The sequence below is a fragment of the Phanerochaete carnosa genome (assembly GCF_000300595.1).
Source record: "Phanerochaete carnosa HHB-10118-sp unplaced genomic scaffold PHACAscaffold_3, whole genome shotgun sequence".
Taxonomy (NCBI): domain Eukaryota; kingdom Fungi; phylum Basidiomycota; class Agaricomycetes; order Polyporales; family Phanerochaetaceae; genus Phanerochaete; species Phanerochaete carnosa.
In genome coordinates, this window is record NW_006767630.1 from 2,655,408 (window position 1) to 2,675,841 (window position 20,434).

Here is a 20,434-nt window from a genome sequence, read left to right on the forward strand (position 1 = left end):
AAAATCTGGCATGCTTATGGGCGCTTATAAGACACCAACTTCAAAACGGTTGGAATACTGCGGTACGGCAATATGGGCTTATGCCATACATAGATAGAGCTACACTTGAACATCGAATATTAAGATATTTTGTCGACCCAGTTTGTACCAGCAAGGATTCTTGGCCCATACGGCTTGTCTTTTGGGGGTTTCAGACGGCGCAATGCAAAGGCATCTAGTCACCATTGAGTCATCCTTGGAAGTCACTAGGGTAAGGAAAGCGAAACTCACTTCCTGAATATGTCTCACGTGATCCTCAGGAGAAGAGCTGATGCTAGTCTCTCCGTGGCTTGTAGTCGGCGAGTCGGCCAGCAGATTAGTTGTGTCAGGATCTCCAAGTCTCAGCATCCTCGACTGCGACATGGAGCCTGTAACTCTCTGCGAAAGCATCGGCACAGGGACCTCATAATCAACTTGGGACATTTGTGGCAGCGACGGGAACTGATTGAAAACCATGCTTATGTCGGTGGCGAATTGAGAGATATTAGCAGGGTATCCGCTGCCGCGAAGCTCTTGAAGGCTTATGAGGAGGCGGTTGGCAAGTGTCGGTGCAAGGCTATAGAATAGTGAGTAATCACCCGCCTGGCTCAAGTCTGCACATACACTGTGATGAATGGGGTAAGAAATTGATTATCCTACAGCTGGCGTCAGCAGGCATACCCAGCAACAAGCTTCCGAATGTACCAATATCTCGAATGTGATAACCTGGGCGATGTTCATGACGAACAGTATTCTGGCGACCATCAGCTGCCGTGAGTATTTTGTTGGCCCTGCGCCCATTATTTACTCACAGGAAGCAAATACTACCTGCGGCAATCGTGGCGTTAGATGCAATGTTACATGAGAAGATGAATGGCTACGAACCGCTGCGAATGAGCACACCGCCCATTGATGTTGGGAAATTCAGGCCGCTCAGCTTCTTCATCTCCTTGTACTGGTCCTTGGTCTTGTACCACGTGAGAAACAGCGTGAGACCGTCGGCTGCTATGACGCTTGCCCGACTTGCACGTATGACTTGCAGAGCATCAGATCCCTGTCTATGGGCGTTTAGAGCGCATTGAACTCACAGCTAGAAAGATGAAATCAGTCACAGAATATATATCGAGGTTGAGAGGGCTGACCTCGCTTCTAACGCTGGTGTCAATGCCTCGTCATTCACTAGGCACGGTGCAAACCAAAAGCCCGATGCAAACGGCACCAGACGGCTGAAATAATACTACATGACTGTAAATTTATGCTTGACCAACGGCAAAATGATGAACGTACGATATTGATGACAACCTGCACAAGGTTCAGACTTAAAATCAGAGCGAAGAGATACCGGTTTTTCTCCCATAAGCCATATATCCTCAGCGCAGAGAAGACTAGTTCGTGAAATCAGCCGCCGTAGACGGCGCAGGCTATTGCGAAGCGTACCCCCGAACACCGTCCAAAGCAGCAAAATTAGCACTTCAGTCAGTCGTGTGACAGCGCCACAGTTCCTGTGCGGCAACGCCGGGTTAGCACTGACCGTATCACAATAGCATAGCACGACCTACTCCTGCGTAACCGTCGATGTCAGCCCATTGCGGTTTATGAGTCGCAGGGAAGTCTGCATACCTTCGGGACTAGCGACGACCAGTATCCGATAATTGCGTACGCCAGCACTGCATATCGGTTGATGGAGTATAACAATCTAACTCCACGGCCGGTGCCCTTGCGCCATATGTATGTGAATTCCATGTCTAGGGTGATGATATGTTCGTATATAACCAAAGCTAGCGTACGTTTAGCACAAACCCACGCTGAGACAAACGACAAATCCACGAACCTAGCATTGCGACGTTTGAGTAGTTGGCCACGAGACTTAGAAAGATAGGTTAGTACGGCTGGTGATAACATGCGAGGTATGTATGGCATACATTGACTGAATGACCTGAATTATGGCCGGGGTGTATGAAGACTCAGCAGACGCGGCTTGAGACATTGCCGGTGTAAAAGCTTGCGCGAGGATAATACTACTAGCGAGGATAGCACGAGAGATTGTGGCCTGAGGATGTCTCGAACATACGGCGCACCTAAATACCATGGCCTACGGACTGCAAATCAATCTTTCACGGAGTTTCCCCGCACAGGCGAGCATCCTGACGGCAGCAGATCGCAAAAGACGAATACATCCACGTGTTCTCCTGAAGACTCCCATCGGCAAATCTGAACTAACACTAGGACAGCGTTCCTGGAAAAATGGCACAGGTGAGCTCATACGACTAAGTGGGAACAAGGCAAAAGCACTGTTGATCCCAAAGAGAAGCGATCTGCCCAACGGTGGAGGGATGACTCAGGTCTGAGATCTGCGGGATGAAATTCTATCTCATCGGGAATCAATATTTCAATACGCAATGCGACACGCGCAGTGAACTGAAGCTGTGCGTTGAACGCTTGATGTTTCCTGGCTGATATTTCGAGAACAAAGTGAACTGCCAGTCCGCTAGGCAGTACGGTCGACATGTGATGGGAAACGGGCTGATCGCAGCCTAGCTCTTAGGATAAGAAGGCACTTGGATGATGATGGAACACCGTCGCAGAACTGTCTTCCCAGCATAGCTCGAGGGCACCTTACGGCGGAAGCATTCATATCAACCTTCGCGATATAGTTGCACGACAATTGCTCCAGGAAGCGGGGGCTTAAAGAGGAGCTCGTACTCACACGGAAGGGCCTCGAGTGTTTATTGCGCCACTGTTGCACCTTCGAGGCCCTTGGCCAATACCCGTGACATACTAAACCTAGGATGTTGAACTTGTGACAGCCTCATAAGCCCTGGATGTCGCAAACAGCCGAAGGTCTGGTGTAGTGCCAACTACGATAGCTAGATCTAGATATACACAGCAATCAGGTACGGCAGCAGAACGGCGAACATGCTAGGTGGGCGCACTAATGGAGTCCTCCAAACCCATCATCACCCATGCCCATACTCATTCCCCGAGGTCGCATTCCCCGTCTGAGATCTGGCGAGGCTATACCTATAGTACCGGGTATACTCATACCTCCCATTCCGCCCATCCCAGGCATCCCAGGCATGCCCCCCATTCCGCCCATATTCGCCATAGGGTTCATGCCTGCCATACCGCCCATACCGCCCATAGGATCCACAGGCATGCCCATGGCACCCATTCGCATCGGAGACGGTCCAGGGCCCATGTCACCGTTGCCGTAGAACTGCCCCGTAGGCACGACGCCCATGTTAGCGAAGGACATGCCGGGAGCCATCTGCGATGGATGCCGTGGAGAATTGAAAGGTAATGACGAGGGTCCTTGGCCCGAAGGCGGACCGCGCCGCATTTGTGGCGAGAATTCGGGAGGAGGCATTGACTGTCGTTCTATCTTTTGTGGCACGTCGGACTCTTCAGACTTGCCTTCCTTTTCATATTCACGTAATAGTGTGGGATCGTAGTAAAGGCTGGAGTACTCGTCTACGAGGAACCTGGTGCTAGTTAGCTCGAGGTGCTTCGGGTAAGCGACGAACGTACTGCTGTGTTCCGATGTCCCATTGCGGACCTCGCTCAGCTCTTGCAGTCATGAGAAGAGAATTCCACTCAGAAGCACTCTCCTGTTCATACCGGGCATATTATTGAGCACAGTCTGGTGCAGCGCTTTGGCCAACTCACAATTGCCTGTGCCATGATGCCCGCCGGCTCGTAGGCTGTCTGCCTTGCCTCCACCCTTTTCTTCTTCTTTCTCGCAATCGACTCAACATGCGAGACTGTCCGCGGTCCTATGCGCTGGGAGTTATGTCTGGGTACATGGACTTTGACGTCCCGCACTGGACCTTTCGTGGGCGACATGGCGGTTGGAGGAGAGAAGGTCACGTGCCTCGACGCGGTGAGTTCGCGTGGGGCCTGGGCTACTCGCCGCGTACAAATGCTTTAGTCTTTCCTGCCACGCCCCTACCTTGTTCCGTACATCTAAGGCTGCGCGAGCGAAGTTCATTTCTAGACATCTACGCTTTCATATCTACTATCCTGGATACCCTGCAGTAATACACTCGCGCATGTCCCGCAAAACACCTACGCCCATTCGAATAGCACCTTCGTCGGCGCCGCTCGAAGCCATGGTAGCTAAGCAGCAGTCCAACATTGACGAGCTGGTTACCAGGAACCGATCGTTAGAGCAATCTATTAACAAGCTCAAGGCAGAGCTATCTGCTGAGAAGGCCAAATCGGACGCGACCGCCCAGCAGCTACACCAACAGCACAAGGCCGAACAAGGGGAGTGGAGAGAGGGCTGCGACTCTCTGCAGAGTTTATGGAGGATTGCACATCTCAAGGCAGTAGTTGACCTAGAGAAGGAGAGGACAGTGGCGTTCAAGCTGAAGGAGGACTTACGATCAGAGAGGCTGGCGAGACTTCAAAGGGACTTTCAGATTGGACAGTTCCAGGCGAGGGAGGCCGAGTTGGAGGATCGTGTGCAAGAGCTGACATTGGATAATGGGGAGAGGAATGGACAAACGCAAGAAGAGCTCGCAGCTCTCGAAACAACTGTTCAAGAACAACAGAGGGAAGCAGATGAGCGGAAGGAGGAGCTGGAGGAGGCTATCCAATCAAAGAAGCAATTGGAGGTGTGTCTTGTTCAGTCGCCGCTTCTTTGCAGGCATTGTATACTGGCTCTCATGCCCTTATTACGCTCCGTCGCATATTCAGAAAGCACTCGCCGGCTTGCGCAAAGAACATACTTCCTTGCTAGCATCGTCGAGCAGCAGCAGCGCTGATCTCGAGCGTACCAACCTCCAAGTAGAGGGTCTCAAATCGAGCCTCGCGGAACTGCAGGGGAGATACAACGATATACAGGTTCAAAATGCGGATTTGCTACGACAGCTTGAGAAATGGCGAAACATCGAGAATCGAGAAGGTGGCGAGCTCGAGACGATTAGGAAGCGCAAGATTGAGCTAGAGATCCAAGTCAAGGAGCAAGAAGAACGTCTTGCTGAAGCTGAAGAAGCGCAGACGCTACTCAAGACCAAGTATCAGACGAGAATACAGCAATACAAGGTATCTCTCAACGACCATGCGGTACGTTTATAATCGTCTCGCCTGTGGATTGACCTTCCTACTGATAACCTAGCCCAGTCGGCTCTCGACGACGCCAACAATGAACTTGATGAGCGTGAGCGCGAGATCGAAGAGTTTAAGCTCCAGCTTGCGGAGGCTGAAGAAACAATCGCGGGGCTGGGGTTCAAGGCGAGCCGTTCGACAGTCGCTGCGTCTCCAAAACAGAAGGTACGACTTACTACAGTCTGTCAAAAGCGCGCCGTACGCTAAACATGCCCAGCGAAAACCTCAGGTGGACGATTTGGACGATGAGATCCAGGAAATTAACGGCCATGCTCCTCGCCCACCATCACTACCATATTCCCCAATCGCCAAGTCGACCAACAAACCCAGGCCCCGCCCGGTCAAGAAGGCTCCCCAGGCTATCGATAGAGGTGGCTCTGACTCTGATATCGAGCTGGTCGGTGAGCCTTCTCGGCCGCAGAAGGCGCCCGATCCTTTCAATTTTGACTTTGGCGACCTTGGCGGCGATGATGAGATCGAGGAGACTGTTCCATCAAAGAAGGACAAGGGCAAGGGCAAGGCCATCGTGAACTCTGCGCCTCCAAAGAAACCTCGCGGGCGGCCAAAGAAACAGAAGTCCCAGTCGCCTGAACCCGAGGATATACCCGTCGAGGCTCCGAACTCTCCAGGCAGAGGAAAGGGCAAACGGAAAGCGAACAGCGTGAATGACGGCGCCGTGGATGACGCACTACCGAAAAAGAGAGGCAAGAAGGTTGTTGCGGACAGCGACTCAGGCGACGTGCCGCTCTCGAAGCCCGCCTCGAAGAAGAACGTTGTGAAACCTCCACCTAAGACGAAGGGCAAGGCTCGGGAGGCCAGCCTTACTCGAGACGCGAATAGCGACTCTGGAGAGGTGGCTGTGGTGCAGAAAAAGAAGAAGCGGAAGATCAACGTCTTCTCTAAGTCGGATGCTCCAGCAGCATTCGACTTCAGGTCGTTCTCTAATGTGAGCGCTGTCTCGCCTTTTGAATGGTGAAGATGGCATTAATTTTATTTCATAGGGCACCGACGGCGGGCTCAACATTCCGCTAGAGCTTTCTCCTGTCAAGCCCGGTGAACAGGCCCCATCGTTACTTGGCAAGGCTTTATCAGGCCTTGGCGGCTCAGGTAGTCGTCGATAATGCTGGATCTAGGTTCTAACATAGCCGCACGGTCATATTTTAGCAATGCGTCATCCTACGCTCCCTTTTGGCATTTCGTGGGTTGTCGTACATTGTGGCTATGACCCAGCGTACGCCTCTCATCTCAGCAGATCTTACGACTCCTATACCTTTACCGAGCTGAACAGCTTGTAACGTCGACTATGCGGCTTCTAAGCGCTATGCGTCGTGTGTCAACCTGAGCCTCTACATTAACATATAACCCATAATTATACGATGGCTAAGTACAGATCGTAAGAGGCTGAAGACTGCGAGGCATGAAATATTGATTGAAAACAACCGACGCCTAGCGCCCCGAGATCACCGTTTCTTGCCCTTATTCTTCCCTTTGCCCTTGGGCTTACCGGCTCCACCGCTTGTGGCCGACGCAGTTCGTGACATATTCTCTGCGCCCACCTTGCTCTTCCGCTTGCCCTGCGCAGCCTCTTCGGGCTCCGTCTTGTCCGCAGTCTCATCCTCGGCCTCAGGGTCGCCCGCCTCATCTTCGTTATTTTCTGCTGGCTTTTGAGGCTCTTCAGCAGATACTGCGGCATCCGTGTTTGCTGGCTCGACGGGGGCTTCTGGTATTGCCCCTTCGGCGGGGACCTCTGGTATTGCCTCTTCAGCGGGGGCGGTTGCGCCCTCCGCTGAGGCATCGGCGGGCTCTTCGCCGGCTGGAGCGGCCGCGATTTCCGTATCTGCTTCGGGTGTAGGCGCAGGGGTCTCTTCTGAAGCTTCTGGAATCGGGTCCTCAGTGGATGGCGTAGGTTCGGCTGGGGTTGGGTTTGTAGAGGCTGGGTCCGCGGGGGCGGCAGCATCCTCCGTTTGTTCAGCAGCAGCAGCCTCCTGTTCGGCGGCAGCTGTGTTTGCGGCCTCCTCCGCAGCGGCAGCTTCCTCGGCCTGTTCCGCGGCCAGCGCAGCAGCCTCAGCCTCCTTCGGCCACTCGACCTCAAAACCGCCGGGTATCTCAGGTGCAGGCGAGCTGACGGCGGCAGGCGCGTCCTCGCCCCCTCCGAAGTTGAGTCCAATACTGTTCGGGAGCAGGTCAGATCCCCAGGCGCCATTGATATTGGCGGCGGCCTCCTTGGCCGTCTTCGCCATGTTCATTGCCGACGCTCCCCATTCGCTAGCCTGCGCACCCCATCCACCGACACCCCAGCCAGAACCGGCACCAGCAGCACCGAATCCAGAGTTACGCTTCGAACTGGACGTTGCCGAGGCGGGCTTGCTCCAGTTCTTACCCTGGGTCAGAAAGTCACTGAAGCCAGGGGCCTTGCTTTCTCCTTCCCAGAGATCGCCTAGACCGTGCTCACTCGCCGACTTGACCGTGCCGCTGTCTAAGCCCCAGCTCTCCGCGGGAACAGGAGCATTTGTGTCGATGGGTGCGACAAGTGGCTCTTCAGGCATGGGAGGAACCACCGAGTCATCGTTTGGGTCCTTCGCGGACTCGGGTGCAGCTTCAGCGGCAGGTTCTGGCTCTAGAAGGTCCGCAACCTCGGGTTTAGGAGATGGGGCCTTCGATGGAGCCACAGAAGGAGCCAGAGACGGTGCCTTTGATGGAGCCTTCGAGACAGCAGTCGGGGTTGGAGCCTTCGAAGCCCTAGGTGTGGGCGCCTTGGATGGCGCTTTTGAGGCGGCAGGAGTAGGAACTTTGGACGTGGGGGGTAGAGGAGCTTCGGATTGCTTTGGCGTGGCAGCGGGAGATGGTGCCTTCGATACACCAGCAGGTGGTTCGACGGAAGCTCTGGGTGTCGTAGCGCCAGGCGTCTCGGCAGGAGTGACGATTCTAGGTGTAGCAATAGGGCTCGGTGCCTTGGATGGTGCCTTGGACGGAGCGACGGAGGGAGCCTTGGATGGAGCAACGGAGGGGGCTTTGGACGGAGCAACGGAAGGCGCAACGGAAGGCGCTTTCGATGGCGCAGCTGAAGGTGCTTTCGATGGCGCGACTGAAGGTGCTTTCGATGGTGCGACCGAAGGTGCCTTCGATGGCGCGGCCGTGGGAGCTTTCGAAGGAGCAGCAGTGGGTGCCTTCGAGGGCGCGGCAGTTGGTGCCTTGGATGGGGCAGCAGTAGACACCTTGGATGGAGCAGCTGTTGGTGCTTTCGATGGGGCAGCTGTCGGTGCTTTCGAAGGCACAGCAGTGGGCACCTTCGACGCAGCCCTAGACATCGCAGCTTGGATCTGAGCGGATGCTTCGGGATCAAACAGTCCCTCAGGGTCAATCGACCGAGGCGTGGGCGTAGCGATACCGGAGGCAAGTGGCGGGCTCGCGACTTTGGATGCAGCACCTGGCGTCACTGCCTTCGAGCCAGCTGGCAAAGAGACGTAGTCCAACTCATGCCCGTCGTGTCCGCCTGAGACACTCTCGAAGTACGAAGCTGCCTCGCCTCTCGGAGACGCAAGAGGGGTTTCTCGCACAGATGGCGCCGTACTCGGAGGGCCCCAGATGGATGTGAGCGTCTCGCCTAGCCTGGCAGTCGCAGCGCTCATCCGACTCTCCGTAGACATGTTGATGGAACGATCTCGCTCTGTCATGCGCTCAGGCCTCGGGGTTGCCGCTACCGAAGAGGCTGAAGACCTATCGCGACTCCTGACCTTGTCGATGAGTGTCGAGCTGCGGCGGCTCTCGCGAACGCTCTCTAGCTCAACTCCGCGAGAGTGACTCGAATGATGCCTATCGAGCTCAGGGGAGCGAGACGACGACGAATGTGAAGATGTCCGATGACTCGATGGACGCGACGCAACGGGTGGGAGATCGACGTTGACCGTCTTTGTCGATTGGGGGACGCTGGCCGCACGTGAGGCACTTCTAGAGTGCGTCCGAGACGACGAGCTCGACGGCTGACCTGAAGTGCGAGATGATGCAGTGTATGATATGGTGCCGTCGTCGTCTGGGAGGTCATCCTCTTCCTCCGTCCTCGTTCCACTTTCGTTGTACACGATAGATGCCGGTCCGCTATCACCCAAATGTCAGTAAAACAGTGGATAAGACAGTGAACGTACTCACTATTTGATCTGTTTCTACGGAAGCCAAACTATGTCAGTAACGGCTTAACGAGGTATTACACAATACTAACATCGTGGTCTATCCACTTGATTCTAGCCTTGAACTCCGTGAGGCCAAAGTGAATCTCAATTGTGAACACGATGGTCCAGTATTGCTTCCCTCCTGTTCCTTGCTTGGGCTGTGCGCTTGACGCAAGAGGCGATAGGTCTGCACGAACATAGCACAACGTTGAGAAATGATCTGTCATGATTAAAATGTTGAGTTCTGGCCCATGAGTCTTAAGTTTTACGAACTAACCTGCGTTACGGAGAATCCACTTTGGCACGACGTCACCTCCACGGTAACACCAAATCTCCACTTCGAATACAGATAACGTGGACAGGTTTGTCACTTCCGTGCAGTACTTGCGGCTGAACACAGTAGACTCCTTCACCCTGACGCTCTACACAGCGACCGTCGCATCAGTCATCCACATCATCACTACACGAGGCACTTACCCGAGCAAGAATGCAATCGAAGGCGTCGGGAAGCAATTTAGGGCCGGAAGGCAGCTCGAATAGTCGGTGCTTTCTCGAAAGGTGCTCTTCATCGTTCGGGTCGAACGTCCGAAGGAACTCGACACCATACATGAATTTTGATACACGCGCCGAGACATGGTGGTCGCAGTAGAAGCCAATTGCACCGTCTGCTACCGCCTTCGATCTGCATTATCACGTAAGACGAGGGACGGTAAATAGAAGGATGGCACTTACGTCTGGCTGTCGGGTCGACTAACCGAAACACCGAGGGGATTGAGTTGCTCTTGCAGCTGGCTGAATAGCCACGGACTGGCAGCAAAGCCACCGACGAGCCACACACTCTGCGGAGATACGGTTGGTCTAGGCAAACTTATAATACTATTTACGCTACCTTGACTTGTCCCGAGGACGCTTGTATTTGGGATCGAATGGAAGCGACAGCTGCCTGAATTGATGGTTCAAACAGGGCTGCCACCTCACCTCTGCTCACGTTATCAGAAGGTTTCACATGCATAGAGTAACGAGTGCTCGTACCCAGTCAGCCGAAGCTGTCCTCCACGAATCCCAGCTGTCAGGTCTTTATCCAAGGGGCTGCCGAACGGCACGAACTGCAGCTCCTTGCTATCTCTGAATAGTCTCTTCGTTGTCTCATCGAAGCGCTTCGCAATGTGGTCCAGTGAATCTGGAGACCCGTACTTGGAACTCTGAAGCTTTTCAGCGAAGAAAGCCCGAGCGCGGCGTGAAACGAATACTGAACCCGCGAAGACACCTGAATAACCGATATTAAGTGACAGATGCTGGTAAATGAAATAGAATACGAACAGTCTGGAGGTGCGACTTCTTCGATTACGAGAGGCGACGTCCCGCGAATAGCGTACGAGCTGATATCAAGGGTGCCTCCACCTGCGTCCAAAATGAGGAATCCGTGACCAGACGGATTCTTTAGAAAGGGTATATCAGCGATTGCCAAACTCCATTTGGTGCCGGGACATACCGAAAGCACGTCGGCGGCAAGACCGTTCAAGACACAAGCGTGCAAGCTCGCTTCTCCTTCTGTGACGAACCTTATCCGCGACTTCCCTTCATCAGTGTCTGGGATTAGCCCGCCGATTATTGCAGCCCTACGCATCTTGGTCTGTTGAGCTCCTTCCCATCCGTTTGGGTGGGACAAAACAAACTGCATGTCGTGCTCGACGGCCCGCCATAGTGCATGACCGTTCGCGTGGGTATCGACAATGAAGGACTGTGTGCAGCGGAAGAGATAGGACAAGAAGTCGCCGAATACGTCCACAGCAGACTTCCCTGGAGGTAGAGGTGATAGCCGCATCCCGTTCATCTTCAGAGTCATGGTCTTTGGCCGCAAGCGCAGCTTGAAGCTGGAACGAGTAAGTCCAAGCGATCAGAGTAAGCATATCAGAACCTACAGCTCAATTTTGCTCCATCCCTCATCTTCAGCCTGAGCAAGAACAGATGCACCATCCGCTTCCGCACCAGCAGCCTTCATATTCCCATGTTGGTCATAATAGATGATCGAAGGAATTTTCGAGTTGCCCGCTACATGTTCTTGACCCGGGAATCTGCAAAGCGCCACAAATCCGTGTGCTGGATGGAAACGAAGAATAGAATATTACACACCTTGTGACACCATGAATCTTTGGAACTTCGCCAGGTTCGAGTATGGCGTATGACACACCGCTGAAGGTGGTGCCGATATCAACTGCAAGGACCAAACTGCGTGTCTGGCCAATGTATGGCTTCCGAGTACCTGCCCCAGGCTTCATCGTAGGTCTGTTGTCTCACGTATGCCGATGTCAGAGTCGTCAGCGTCGAAGCGAATGACGGCCTCTCTCACCCCGCGAGCTGGCACAGTGTGGTGGGGAGATATGGGCGATTGGGTGCACGAGCTGGCGAGATTAAGGAGTATATCCCGGTCTGGGGATGGGCGATGGGGACCAGAGATCGGGCTGGCAAACACGAGGCATTGTTTTTGGTCTATTCTCTTCTTCAGCCAGAGATAATGCCCCGCAGGACGCCCGAGATGGGAACAACAGCGGACATGTGTTATGGGCGCCTGGCGCACGTGGATACCCCGAATCGCTTTTGTGTCGCCTGCTGCTGCCTCCATCTTGGCAGTCGCAGAGCAGTATTGCAGATCCTTTGCAGAGACACACGGAGACGGCTGAAGTGAGGTGTTGTATCCGAGGAAAGCCCAGGGATCGCCTGAACGCTATCTCAAGAGTGTGACCCTAACCCTACCTTAATCTTCATCCCCGACTTTTAATGAGCGCACTTACGTACGGTAGTCCGTGGTAAAGCTAGCTGTGCCTAGACCACAGCTGTCTGCACAGCATTCCGTACAGCAAGGGCAAATGTGACACCTATGACGAGTGTAAGCAGAGGACAAGGAAATGATGGGAATTTCGCCTCTCAGCTGAAACGAGGTGATGGGCACCTTTAACTTCTGGGATGACGTGTCTCTTTTCTATGATGTATGCAGGGTGTGGCCTCGACACATGAGATTTGTTATCATCTGGTAGCAGTAAGACTCGAGTTAGGCGAACGTTCGACGCTGTGCAATGCCAACGTGGATATCGATGTCCTCTAATCCAGCGCTAATGAAGAAGCCTGAGTTAGCCGCAGGCACTTCCAGTCAGAATGAATCCGACGATATTTTCGTGCTCAGTTACATACCAGGTCCCGCGTGTATATCTGGACGTCCGTCGCGGAGAAATAGGACGAAGGAATCATGAGCGTCGCGGCTTCGTCATATAGGCGCCCCTGTGTGCTCACTCCGAGTTTGACTTTCTGACTTTCCGTTGTGAGCTCACCACACAAGAATCATCGGCCGCTCTACCTCCTCGTTTTCAGCATCTAACGAGGATACCCCGCTCTATAGCGATGGATCAGCTCTCGAGGCCTACGGTAGTGCGCGGAATCGAAGCATCTTCCGGTAGTAGCCTACGGCGCCACACTGGGGCCAGCGGTCCTTTGCCTGCTTCGTCCAGTGCGATCACCACACAGCCCAGCCATTCGTTGGCAGGTACCAGGTGTGTAGATCGTCGGCAATGCATTTCAAGATCTGGCTCCGACATCTGAGGGTTCCGGAATTCCATGGCCATGAGCTAGATCCACGTGTAGTCCTTGAGGCTTTGCTGTTCCACGGCCTGCCAAGGCTTCTCTCCTCCTCTCATCGCCCTTGGCCACTGAGAATCTCTGGGGACCCGTCCCCAATTCGCGTGTGTCGAGCTTTCCTTGATCCAGCTGTTATGCTGTCCACTAAATGTTTCGAAATCAGGTTGTGGCCGTTACACGTCTTCATTTCGGTTTGAGTCAGTGTGTAAACCGCATCTACGTATGCCCGATCCGTCCCTTTGTTAGCTACGTCCTAGAATAGGCTCAGGGTGATCTCGCTGCGGCACGCCCATTAGCTCTTCCGTCTGCCCCGTCACGACCCGGCTTCGAGGCGTCACCCCTCGAACAATTATACAAGAAGGTACTCCTCCCCCCACAGGTACGCCCCAACCCACCCATCTAATTCTCCGCCTCCTTCACACCGAGGAGCGTTTTGCTCAGTCGAACACGCATTGACCATGCGTCTTCAGCTTCAAATCGTACCGCCCTCGCCGTCTCTGCCAGACCAGCAGACCACGGTCGAGTTTTTCTCTCTTCGCAGCTCGTTCCCCGACAGCAGATCGTCCAGCCCGGATTCACTGCTTAGCGTCGAGCTTACATCAACGCAACCGCGAGCATCTAAGGCTTCCGATACTGCCACTGATCGGCATCGCGATCCTAACCGAGCTCGAGACCTTGAAGATCCAGTCACTCGCCTCCAACGAGAGTGCAGCTATTTGCGATTACGCCTCTCTACTGCTTCTCGAGAGCAGGAACGTGCAGCCCTGACTCGCAAGCGACCAGAGAGTATCTCCACCACGTCTTCGAAAACAGTGGTCGGCGCCGATCCCGGGATCCGTGCGCCACCGTCCTCCGCCCGCACGCCGCCAACGCCCCTCCTTGGTTTCCCCGCCGAACCAAAGTCGCCGTCCACGGGATACAACACTGCCACGGAGTACTTCAGCACGACGACGACAACGCGGAAGGAGACCGGGGAGACGGTGACGTTTACACGCACGGAGGTGATGCAGGTACGCTCCCAGCCGGCTGAAGCGAGCCCTCCGCATCAGCAGAAGTACGAGCGCTGGCTGCCCTCCGCGAGGGCGCAGGAGGAGCAGACACCGCTCGCGAGGCGCCAGTCACAGCGCCAACCCCAGCCGCAGTCTGGGCCTCTGCCGCCTAAGCGCGGGCAGCAGCATCAGCCGCAACAGCACCAAAATCAGCAACCATCCGTCCAGCGCCAGCTGCAGGGCCCTCGCTCCCCACCACGTCGCAACGCGGAGTTCCAGCAGCCCCAGCAGCCCCATCCCCAGCAGCAGCAGCCTCAGCCGCGACATCGGAGTCATCGCAGGACAAACCACGGCAATCGCAGATCGTACGCCTCGACGACCTCGGCTTCCGCGTCTCCACCCGTCGCGTCTCCTCCCCCACTGCCCGTACCTGTGCCTAACATGCCTGGTTATGAGTCTCCTCCTCGACGCATGAAACCTGTGGAGCTGTGCAAACAGCTCGAGCGGTCGCTGAAGGAGGTGCAGGAGCTGTTGCGAACAAGGGAGAAGGAGGTTGAGGTTTTGAAGCAGCAGAGGGATCGTATTTTGGTCGAGAGGGAGAGGGAGAAGGACAAACGGCTCGACTCGGAGAGAGCGGAATCCGAGAGGGTGCGAGAGGTTGACATGGTGAGGAGAGAGCTAGAGAGCGTCAAGCGCGAAAGAGACCGCCTCGTCCTCGAACGCGAGCGCGACAAGCAGCTCGAGCGGGAACGCGAGAGGGAACGCGAGCGCGAGAGACAACGAGAACGGGAGCGTCAGACCCGAGAGCGCACCGGGTCCATCCGTCGTTCACGTTCGCAAGCACCATCGTCCATCTACTCGTCGATGACTACTGAGACCGAGACGATCGCTCATGCACGCAGTCTCGACGTCTTCCTCACCAAGACCGACTCGTGGTCGGGCGCGCAGGTTATCCAGGCCGTGGAGGATCTCAACGCTGAAATTACTCACTTTGCTGCGTCTGCCACGGAGTCATGCGTCTTCCTTCCCCGCAACGCCTCTGTGAGGCGACGAGGTCGTGGTCAACCTCCGCCGGGCTCGCAAGCGACGATGGGATTGGATGAAGCCTTGGATATTGTGCCATGGCTGAGCCCTTCGCTTGCGAAGGTTCTCACAACACATGAACACTCGACGGATCCGTTGTTGGTACAGCTTGCGTTGCAGGCCAGTGTCGCTACATGCTGTGCACGGAGCCTGAGTCTGTTCTGTGTGGGTTTCCCGGCGAAGCTCGACGGCCTGCTCGGCAGGGTCTACGCGCAGCTGGCCGTCACAGGTGCGTACACGTATTCACAAGAACGTCAACTTCAGCTAATGACAATTACACAGAGCCGCAACCGACTTCTTCGCGCTGGCGTGCTCTCACGCACCGCTCGATCCGCACCCTCTACCCTGGTCTCGAGGAATATGCCATTACCGAGCTGGTTGCCACCATGCTCAAGTGGGCAGCCGCCGTTTTCGATGCTTCAGGCTGCAGCCCCAAGGACAAGTCCGATTCGTCCACATCCATCCTTCGCTCCCAGCTCCGGAGGATCGCCGAGGCCGTGTACAAGCTCTCGCTCGTCACCCGGGAGGACATCCTCTCGACGAACTTCGAGGTCGTGCTCGCCGAGACCGGCGCTGTCTTCGAGGGCGCCAACATGAGCAACGCCTTCTCCGATGGACATGCTCCAGGCGCGAGTCGGGAGGGCGAGAAGGTGCTTTGCACCACAGAGCTCGGGCTCAAGTGCGTCACCCGCCGCGGAAAGAACTATGGTTCCGCAGAGAAAGATGACGGCGAGAGTTTTGAACGGAGACTGCTACTCCAACCAAAAGTCGTTCTTGAGGAGGCAGTTGACGCTATCGTTGGTTGATCCAGTAGTGCTAGCACTTGCGCAAGCTATCGTCCAAAATTAGTACGAACACTCTTAATTTATCCTAGCCACTCATGCCATTTTCATGATTTTTTGTATCTACTCATGACTCATGACACTACGAGTCTCCACTTTACACTATGCTATCGCACTATATCTCTCCACAGTGAGAGGCGGGAACCCAGGCCGCGGTCGGCCACCACATAGCTGGCCTGTGCGCTTAGGGCGCTTCAGCGGACGCCACAAGGTTGATGGGACTGAGCATTAGGCGGACTCTTTCCGTTCCATCATCTTCAGCCCCAGGACATTGACCGAAAACTACATGGATGAAACGTTTCTCAAGTCTAAGAGCAGAAAGGGCGGAAAAGTATCGCGCCTTCTGCACCGGCTCTTATCAGCCTCGATCGAAACCATGCTGGCAGCCTCCAGGGACATACTTATAAGCCCACCCCAGTTCCTTGCCCTTTTCTTTCCTCATCACGAAAAGTCTTTCTCTCTTTATCATATCGCAACGTCCCTCGCTCTCTACCCGTAGCCTCCTGGAGACTCACGTCAAATGGCTTTAGTTTCATTCGTTGGTTTGCATCTCACCTCGACATCTCACCTCGCGCGCGTTGTCCGAGCGGGCCGTTCCAAGCATGTTACAATTTCTCGCTTCTGTCCAGCTGTTTATGATATTGTCGACTCTGCCAAAGCTCGCAACGCTGTCGGCCGTCTCCTTTCGAGGGCACCATGGCCGGCGATGATCGAGGTACGTACTTCACGTGTCGGACGCTCGCTAGGTATGGCTTACAAACACTGCCGGGCAGGCCTCTTCTACTCCGTCGGCGGACCCACAGGAGAAAGATGAAAGGGTGGAGGTTAGCGACGCCGAAATGATCGGGAGGAGCTCTCTAAATGGTACGCCAGAGCTAGCCGAACAACCTATTCGATGATCTTGACGCGTCATCTCGAGGTCATACTGCCTCTGTCAAGATCGATGACGTCCTCATATTCGAGCACATTCCCGAACAAGCCAGCCCTGCAAAGCCGCTCTGCTCCTCTGGCGAATTCTGCGCTCACTGCTACGATGACGATGCGAACCTCGAGTCCGACCTCATCTCAGCCTTTGCTTTCGCCGGTTTCTCTGCGCCGTCGACTGCAGCCCCGGTGTCGACCGCATCCTCACTCCGCGTTGATGCAGCTGTCTTCGTTCCCCGTACCAGCCTTGTCGCCCCTCCCGCCTCTTCGCTCAGCCGTAACGCCCCAGTCTTTGTCCCTCGTGCTGGCAAACCGACTCAACTTCGCCCAGATGCACCCGTTTTTTCACCTTTGAAGCCTCCAACTTGAGCTGTTCCTCTTCGGTCTCGTCTTTTGGAAAAATATGCAAAATCGTCCCGAAAGGGATTTTACTTTTAGCACTCTTTCCTCTATCTTTTAGATCTACCGAATCGATCGACTGTCTGAATATATTGTTGAATAATAACATGTGTCTGTTATAAACGGTTGCACTTTGCCCGACCTGAAGCTCGATGTTCGAAGGCGCAGTAATGCACCATTAAAAGGGCGTGGGGGTATATGGCTGCATGTTCAATGAGCGCCCATACAGCACGCTTGGCAGGCACAGCAGATAACTCACCTGTGCAGGGTATCCTCCCGCCGCCGCCATGAGCGGAACTTGTTCAGACGGGACATAGCCATACTGATAGCCTAGTGTGTACTCGTGCTATGCATGCGCCCGTGCAACGCGATCTTTTCCGGATCGTCCGTCTCGGAGTTTCCCTTCTTGCGTTTCACCTTCTTCTTGCGCGCCGCCCACAGTCCTCTCAAGAAACCAAACCGAAAAGGCCGAGGACGCTGCCGACCACAACACCAATGATTTTCTTGAGGCTCGTCTTCATCGCATGTCCGACCTCTGATATGTTGGGCACCACCGAGTCCGCGTTCTTCTTGCCTCCGTCCCCGCCACTGTCGGGTATAGGAAAAGAATACGTCGGCATCGGAATATCTGGTGTCAAGCAAGTGCCAATGAGAGTATCAAAGGAATCACATGATGAAGTAGCAGAGAAATAGTCTGGAGGAATGGAGTACGACGGGTCGGTTATTGAAGATAGCCAATCGGGCATTGAGTATGAGTAGGAGGGGAAAGAGTAGGTGGGGACGGCGGGAGCTGATATCGAGAAGTCTGTCGGGGCCGAGTCCTGTGTCTTTGGTGCAGGCTCGCGCCTCGCCATGACCCGCGCGGCTTCGCTCCCCGTCCCAGATGTGCCGTTGTCAATATCAGCCTGAAACGAGATTCAGAAAGCTCAGCGTAGCAGTGAAATATAGACACGTACGGGTAGCAATGGTGTCGCTCCGCTAAATCCTCCGAACCAGTGGCACACGAGCAAGATAATCAGCAACCCTTGTCCCGCCCTGGACCAGAAAACGTCTCCGCTGGCCCCGATGGAATGCATTGTGAGAGCAGGGTTGCGTCTCTTTCAAGAAAGGGAGAGACGAAAGGCACACTGGTCCTTCGCGCCTTTCGTGCGGGGATATTCGTCTATAAAGTATATTGAAGTACTATCCCGTGCTACACCTTATCAGGGAGAGTAGATCACCGAGTTGAGCCAGTCCTTGGCAAGCGGATCAGACCGACGGGGCGATGGCTTGCATTGACAGGCGTGTCAGGTACACATAGACATTGGTCGCCCAAAGTTAGGCTCCGGCGGGGGCATGGCTTTGGGCTGGACGCGCTGGCCCTTCCGGCTCGCTGCCGGGTTCTGTCCAAGGTGACGCAACATGTATTGTGATGCGTAAAGTTAAACGACGGAGACGATGCGCACAGACGGAGTCTTCCATCGTGCACTCAGATCGGAGCAGATGGTCGTTTGGCCCTTAATTCAGGCATAGCTTGTCAGTCACGCCTAGACTACTCGCTTTAGCAACATGCGATGGAACAATACAAAAGAGAGCATCTCACCATGCTGGCTGGCTGAGACCGTAGAGCCTAGAGGCGCGATCCGCATGAGTGACTGCACGAAAGAAAGCAGGCGGCTGGCGACGTGTCAAGCCACTGACGTAAGCGCTTGATAAGTGGGACCCTGTACACCCCTCACCGTCGCTGCTGTCTGCAACGTCTGCAGACGGGCCTAATCGTCGACAAGCACCGATTCACCAGCGACACACTCAACAGAGCTGTATATGATATGACTAACTTTCACTGCACGGCATATACTACTGGATATATGTCTTGGGACTAGTACTGCCAGTTCTGGGCAGCTTGCGAGTGGCCTACTGATATTTAGCCCCCTCTGCTTACCACTGGCGTCGAGGACTGGCTCACATGAGTATGTCGTTATACACAGCTAAGCACGGTGTTCAAAGTGAAATGTTAGCTGATTCAATCCCAGTAAGTCACACGCTGACGCATCATGGCACGCTATCGTACAAGACATTGTATCTCGACTGAGGTCTGGCACCCCTACAAGAGATCCCCGAGAGATCTGTCCCAAAGCTCTGTCTGCAGGAGCACAGTACACAGGTTCATCTCAAATACAAGCGTTGGAGCCTATCGCTCAATCAGTATTGGTCATTTCATGGGTAAGGGCATCATCACATACCAGGCTGAACAGTAACTAGGGCGGTTTCCACTTGATCGCCCGCGTCGTCGGTAACAGTGAACCCGACAACAGTACCTACGATGAGATTCATGAGACGTCAGATTCCCCGCAACATTCACTCGCAGCTGCTCACCGCTAGGAACATTAGTAGCCCAGGTGAAGCTGTCGCTATTGATGTTGCTGAACGCCGCAAACTCGTCGCCGTTGGCGATAACACTGGTAGAACGTGAGTCACCGGTCAGTAAGGACCATCTAAAACAGTTCCGAAAGACTCACGTCTGAAGCACGCGGGAGGCAGCGAATAAGTTAGAGTCTCAGTGATACCGTAGAATGCGACTTGCCAGCGTGAAGTCAGCTGCGATAATAGTCAACACGCTTTTCAAAATGCACAATCGCTTCGACTCACTATCGCCACCAGCCCACTCAATCGTGGTGGGAACACATTCAGTGACGCTGGAGCTGTTTAATAACATCCCAAGATGTGTTGGCTGAGCTTAGGGCTATAGGGGTCGGAGCAGGCATGCGTACGGTGTGTTGACAAAGAAAGGCTGCGGTACGGCGACCGTGCAGCCTATGCTGACTGCGACGATGAGGAAAGAAGCGAAGATGTTCTTCATGTCAAGTGCTGCGGTACTCTGCTGTTCTTACCGCACACAATCTGGCAGTCTTTATACTCGCGCATCGCCGGCTGAGCAGCCCTGCAAACCAACCAGAATGAGTAGAGCATGTGCAAATTTACGAGAATGGGCGCACGCCTTCCCGCAGCCGTCTGAAGCGGTTTGCAAACTAGACTCCCGGCATGAGCGTTGTCGGGACGCCCGGCGTATCGCTTGATGCTAATGTGGAGGACAAGGGGTGACCCCTTCTACCAATCATCGTGCTCCCTTTCAGCGCCTTTGTGGTGCCTCCTGCAACACATGACATCCTCTGCCCGATGGCGGCCACCGCCGACGCGTCTGCTTAAGAATCTGCAGCTATGTTGGACGCCACAGGCTTCGACCTTCGATCTAAATCTGCAAACGCCGATTCGCCGCGGTAGGGCATTCAGCACC

At 54.6% G+C, this 20,434-nt stretch overlaps 8 protein-coding genes across 8 annotated transcripts; 3 read left to right on the forward strand and 5 right to left on the reverse strand.

The window, feature by feature from the left end:
• Positions 1 to 24: 24 nt before the first annotated feature.
• On the reverse strand, positions 25 to 2,258 carry PHACADRAFT_252460 (uncharacterized protein). The gene is made up of 12 exons (XM_007393524.1): positions 1,941 to 2,258; positions 1,850 to 1,884; positions 1,637 to 1,796; positions 1,456 to 1,520; positions 1,306 to 1,403; positions 1,159 to 1,255; positions 904 to 1,053; positions 831 to 846; positions 724 to 772; positions 643 to 674; positions 271 to 595; positions 25 to 214 (listed from the first exon to the last, which is right to left on the reverse strand). The coding sequence occupies exons 1-12, from the start codon at positions 2,003 to 2,005 to the stop codon at positions 191 to 193; spliced, it is 1,116 nt and encodes a 371-aa protein (XP_007393586.1). The 5' UTR covers positions 2,006 to 2,258; the 3' UTR covers positions 25 to 190.
• A 544-nt stretch (positions 2,259 to 2,802) lies between these two features.
• On the reverse strand, positions 2,803 to 3,861 carry PHACADRAFT_26782 (uncharacterized protein; the record flags this gene model as incomplete). Its single annotated transcript, XM_007392666.1, has 4 exons — positions 2,803 to 2,891; positions 3,064 to 3,500; positions 3,547 to 3,626; positions 3,685 to 3,861. The coding sequence occupies 4 exons, from the start codon at positions 3,859 to 3,861 to the stop codon at positions 2,803 to 2,805; spliced, it is 783 nt and encodes a 260-aa protein (XP_007392728.1).
• Positions 3,862 to 3,947: 86 nt separating this feature from the next.
• Positions 3,948 to 9,239, forward strand: PHACADRAFT_117064 (uncharacterized protein). The gene is made up of 5 exons (XM_007393525.1): positions 3,948 to 4,634; positions 4,717 to 5,085; positions 5,143 to 5,292; positions 5,345 to 6,073; positions 6,129 to 9,239. Exons 1-5 carry the CDS (start codon positions 4,068 to 4,070, stop codon positions 6,246 to 6,248), a joined length of 1,935 nt encoding a protein of 644 aa, XP_007393587.1. The 5' UTR covers positions 3,948 to 4,067; the 3' UTR covers positions 6,249 to 9,239.
• Positions 9,240 to 9,323: 84 nt separating this feature from the next.
• PHACADRAFT_117066 (uncharacterized protein) lies at positions 9,324 to 11,652 on the reverse strand. The gene is made up of 11 exons (XM_007393526.1): positions 11,644 to 11,652; positions 11,427 to 11,579; positions 11,216 to 11,368; positions 10,786 to 11,167; positions 10,614 to 10,731; positions 10,326 to 10,560; positions 10,183 to 10,273; positions 10,026 to 10,132; positions 9,771 to 9,975; positions 9,571 to 9,715; positions 9,324 to 9,513 (listed from the first exon to the last, which is right to left on the reverse strand). The coding sequence occupies exons 2-11, from the start codon at positions 11,570 to 11,572 to the stop codon at positions 9,329 to 9,331; spliced, it is 1,767 nt and encodes a 588-aa protein (XP_007393588.1). The 5' UTR covers positions 11,573 to 11,579; positions 11,644 to 11,652; the 3' UTR covers positions 9,324 to 9,328.
• A 1,434-nt stretch (positions 11,653 to 13,086) lies between these two features.
• On the forward strand, positions 13,087 to 15,959 carry PHACADRAFT_252469 (uncharacterized protein). The gene is made up of 3 exons (XM_007393527.1): positions 13,087 to 13,302; positions 13,394 to 15,224; positions 15,278 to 15,959. Exons 2-3 carry the CDS (start codon positions 13,928 to 13,930, stop codon positions 15,799 to 15,801), a joined length of 1,821 nt encoding a protein of 606 aa, XP_007393589.1. The 5' UTR covers positions 13,087 to 13,302; positions 13,394 to 13,927; the 3' UTR covers positions 15,802 to 15,959.
• A 140-nt stretch (positions 15,960 to 16,099) lies between these two features.
• PHACADRAFT_252470 (uncharacterized protein) lies at positions 16,100 to 16,711 on the forward strand. The gene has a single exon (XM_007393528.1). The coding sequence runs from the start codon at positions 16,358 to 16,360 to the stop codon at positions 16,649 to 16,651; it is 294 nt and encodes a 97-aa protein (XP_007393590.1). The 5' UTR covers positions 16,100 to 16,357; the 3' UTR covers positions 16,652 to 16,711.
• Positions 16,712 to 17,415: 704 nt separating this feature from the next.
• PHACADRAFT_252472 (uncharacterized protein) lies at positions 17,416 to 18,693 on the reverse strand. Its single transcript, XM_007393529.1, has one exon. The coding sequence runs from the start codon at positions 18,012 to 18,014 to the stop codon at positions 17,607 to 17,609; it is 408 nt and encodes a 135-aa protein (XP_007393591.1). The 5' UTR covers positions 18,015 to 18,693; the 3' UTR covers positions 17,416 to 17,606.
• A 463-nt stretch (positions 18,694 to 19,156) lies between these two features.
• PHACADRAFT_252473 (uncharacterized protein) lies at positions 19,157 to 20,336 on the reverse strand. Its single transcript, XM_007393530.1, has 7 exons — positions 20,136 to 20,336; positions 19,911 to 20,080; positions 19,789 to 19,841; positions 19,722 to 19,737; positions 19,516 to 19,598; positions 19,383 to 19,457; positions 19,157 to 19,330 (listed from the first exon to the last, which is right to left on the reverse strand). The coding sequence occupies exons 2-7, from the start codon at positions 19,997 to 19,999 to the stop codon at positions 19,311 to 19,313; spliced, it is 336 nt and encodes a 111-aa protein (XP_007393592.1). The 5' UTR covers positions 20,000 to 20,080; positions 20,136 to 20,336; the 3' UTR covers positions 19,157 to 19,310.
• Positions 20,337 to 20,434: the final 98 nt, after the last annotated feature.

Coding starts and splice junctions, on each gene's coding strand:
- PHACADRAFT_252460 (XM_007393524.1), bottom strand. CDS start 2,005: ATGTCTCAAGCCGCGTCTGCTGAGTCTTCATACACCCCGGCCATAATT. Junction 1,054..1,158: donor ACCAGCGTTAGAAGCGAGGT/CAGCCCTCTCAA, acceptor ATGCTCTGCAAG/TCATACGTGCAAGTCGGGCA. Junction 675..723: donor TTATCACATTCGAGATATTG/GTACATTCGGAA, acceptor CGCCAGCTGTAG/GATAATCAATTTCTTACCCC.
- PHACADRAFT_117064 (XM_007393525.1), top strand. CDS start 4,068: ATGTCCCGCAAAACACCTACGCCCATTCGAATAGCACCTTCGTCGGCG. Junction 4,635..4,716: donor AATCAAAGAAGCAATTGGAG/GTGTGTCTTGTT, acceptor TCGCATATTCAG/AAAGCACTCGCCGGCTTGCG. Junction 5,293..5,344: donor CTGCGTCTCCAAAACAGAAG/GTACGACTTACT, acceptor AAACATGCCCAG/CGAAAACCTCAGGTGGACGA.
- PHACADRAFT_117066 (XM_007393526.1), bottom strand. CDS start 11,572: ATGAAGCCTGGGGCAGGTACTCGGAAGCCATACATTGGCCAGACACGC. Junction 10,732..10,785: donor TTGCCGCCGACGTGCTTTCG/GTATGTCCCGGC, acceptor CCCTTTCTAAAG/AATCCGTCTGGTCACGGATT. Junction 9,716..9,770: donor TCGATTGCATTCTTGCTCGG/GTAAGTGCCTCG, acceptor GTCGCTGTGTAG/AGCGTCAGGGTGAAGGAGTC.
- PHACADRAFT_252469 (XM_007393527.1), top strand. CDS start 13,928: ATGCAGGTACGCTCCCAGCCGGCTGAAGCGAGCCCTCCGCATCAGCAG. Junction 15,225..15,277: donor CGCGCAGCTGGCCGTCACAG/GTGCGTACACGT, acceptor ACAATTACACAG/AGCCGCAACCGACTTCTTCG.
- PHACADRAFT_252470 (XM_007393528.1), top strand. CDS start 16,358: ATGGCTTTAGTTTCATTCGTTGGTTTGCATCTCACCTCGACATCTCAC.
- PHACADRAFT_252472 (XM_007393529.1), bottom strand. CDS start 18,014: ATGGCGAGGCGCGAGCCTGCACCAAAGACACAGGACTCGGCCCCGACA.
- PHACADRAFT_252473 (XM_007393530.1), bottom strand. CDS start 19,999: ATGAAGAACATCTTCGCTTCTTTCCTCATCGTCGCAGTCAGCATAGGC. Junction 19,842..19,910: donor CCTTTCTTTGTCAACACACC/GTACGCATGCCT, acceptor GTTATTAAACAG/CTCCAGCGTCACTGAATGTG. Junction 19,331..19,382: donor CCTAGTTACTGTTCAGCCTG/GTATGTGATGAT, acceptor ATTGAGCGATAG/GCTCCAACGCTTGTATTTGA.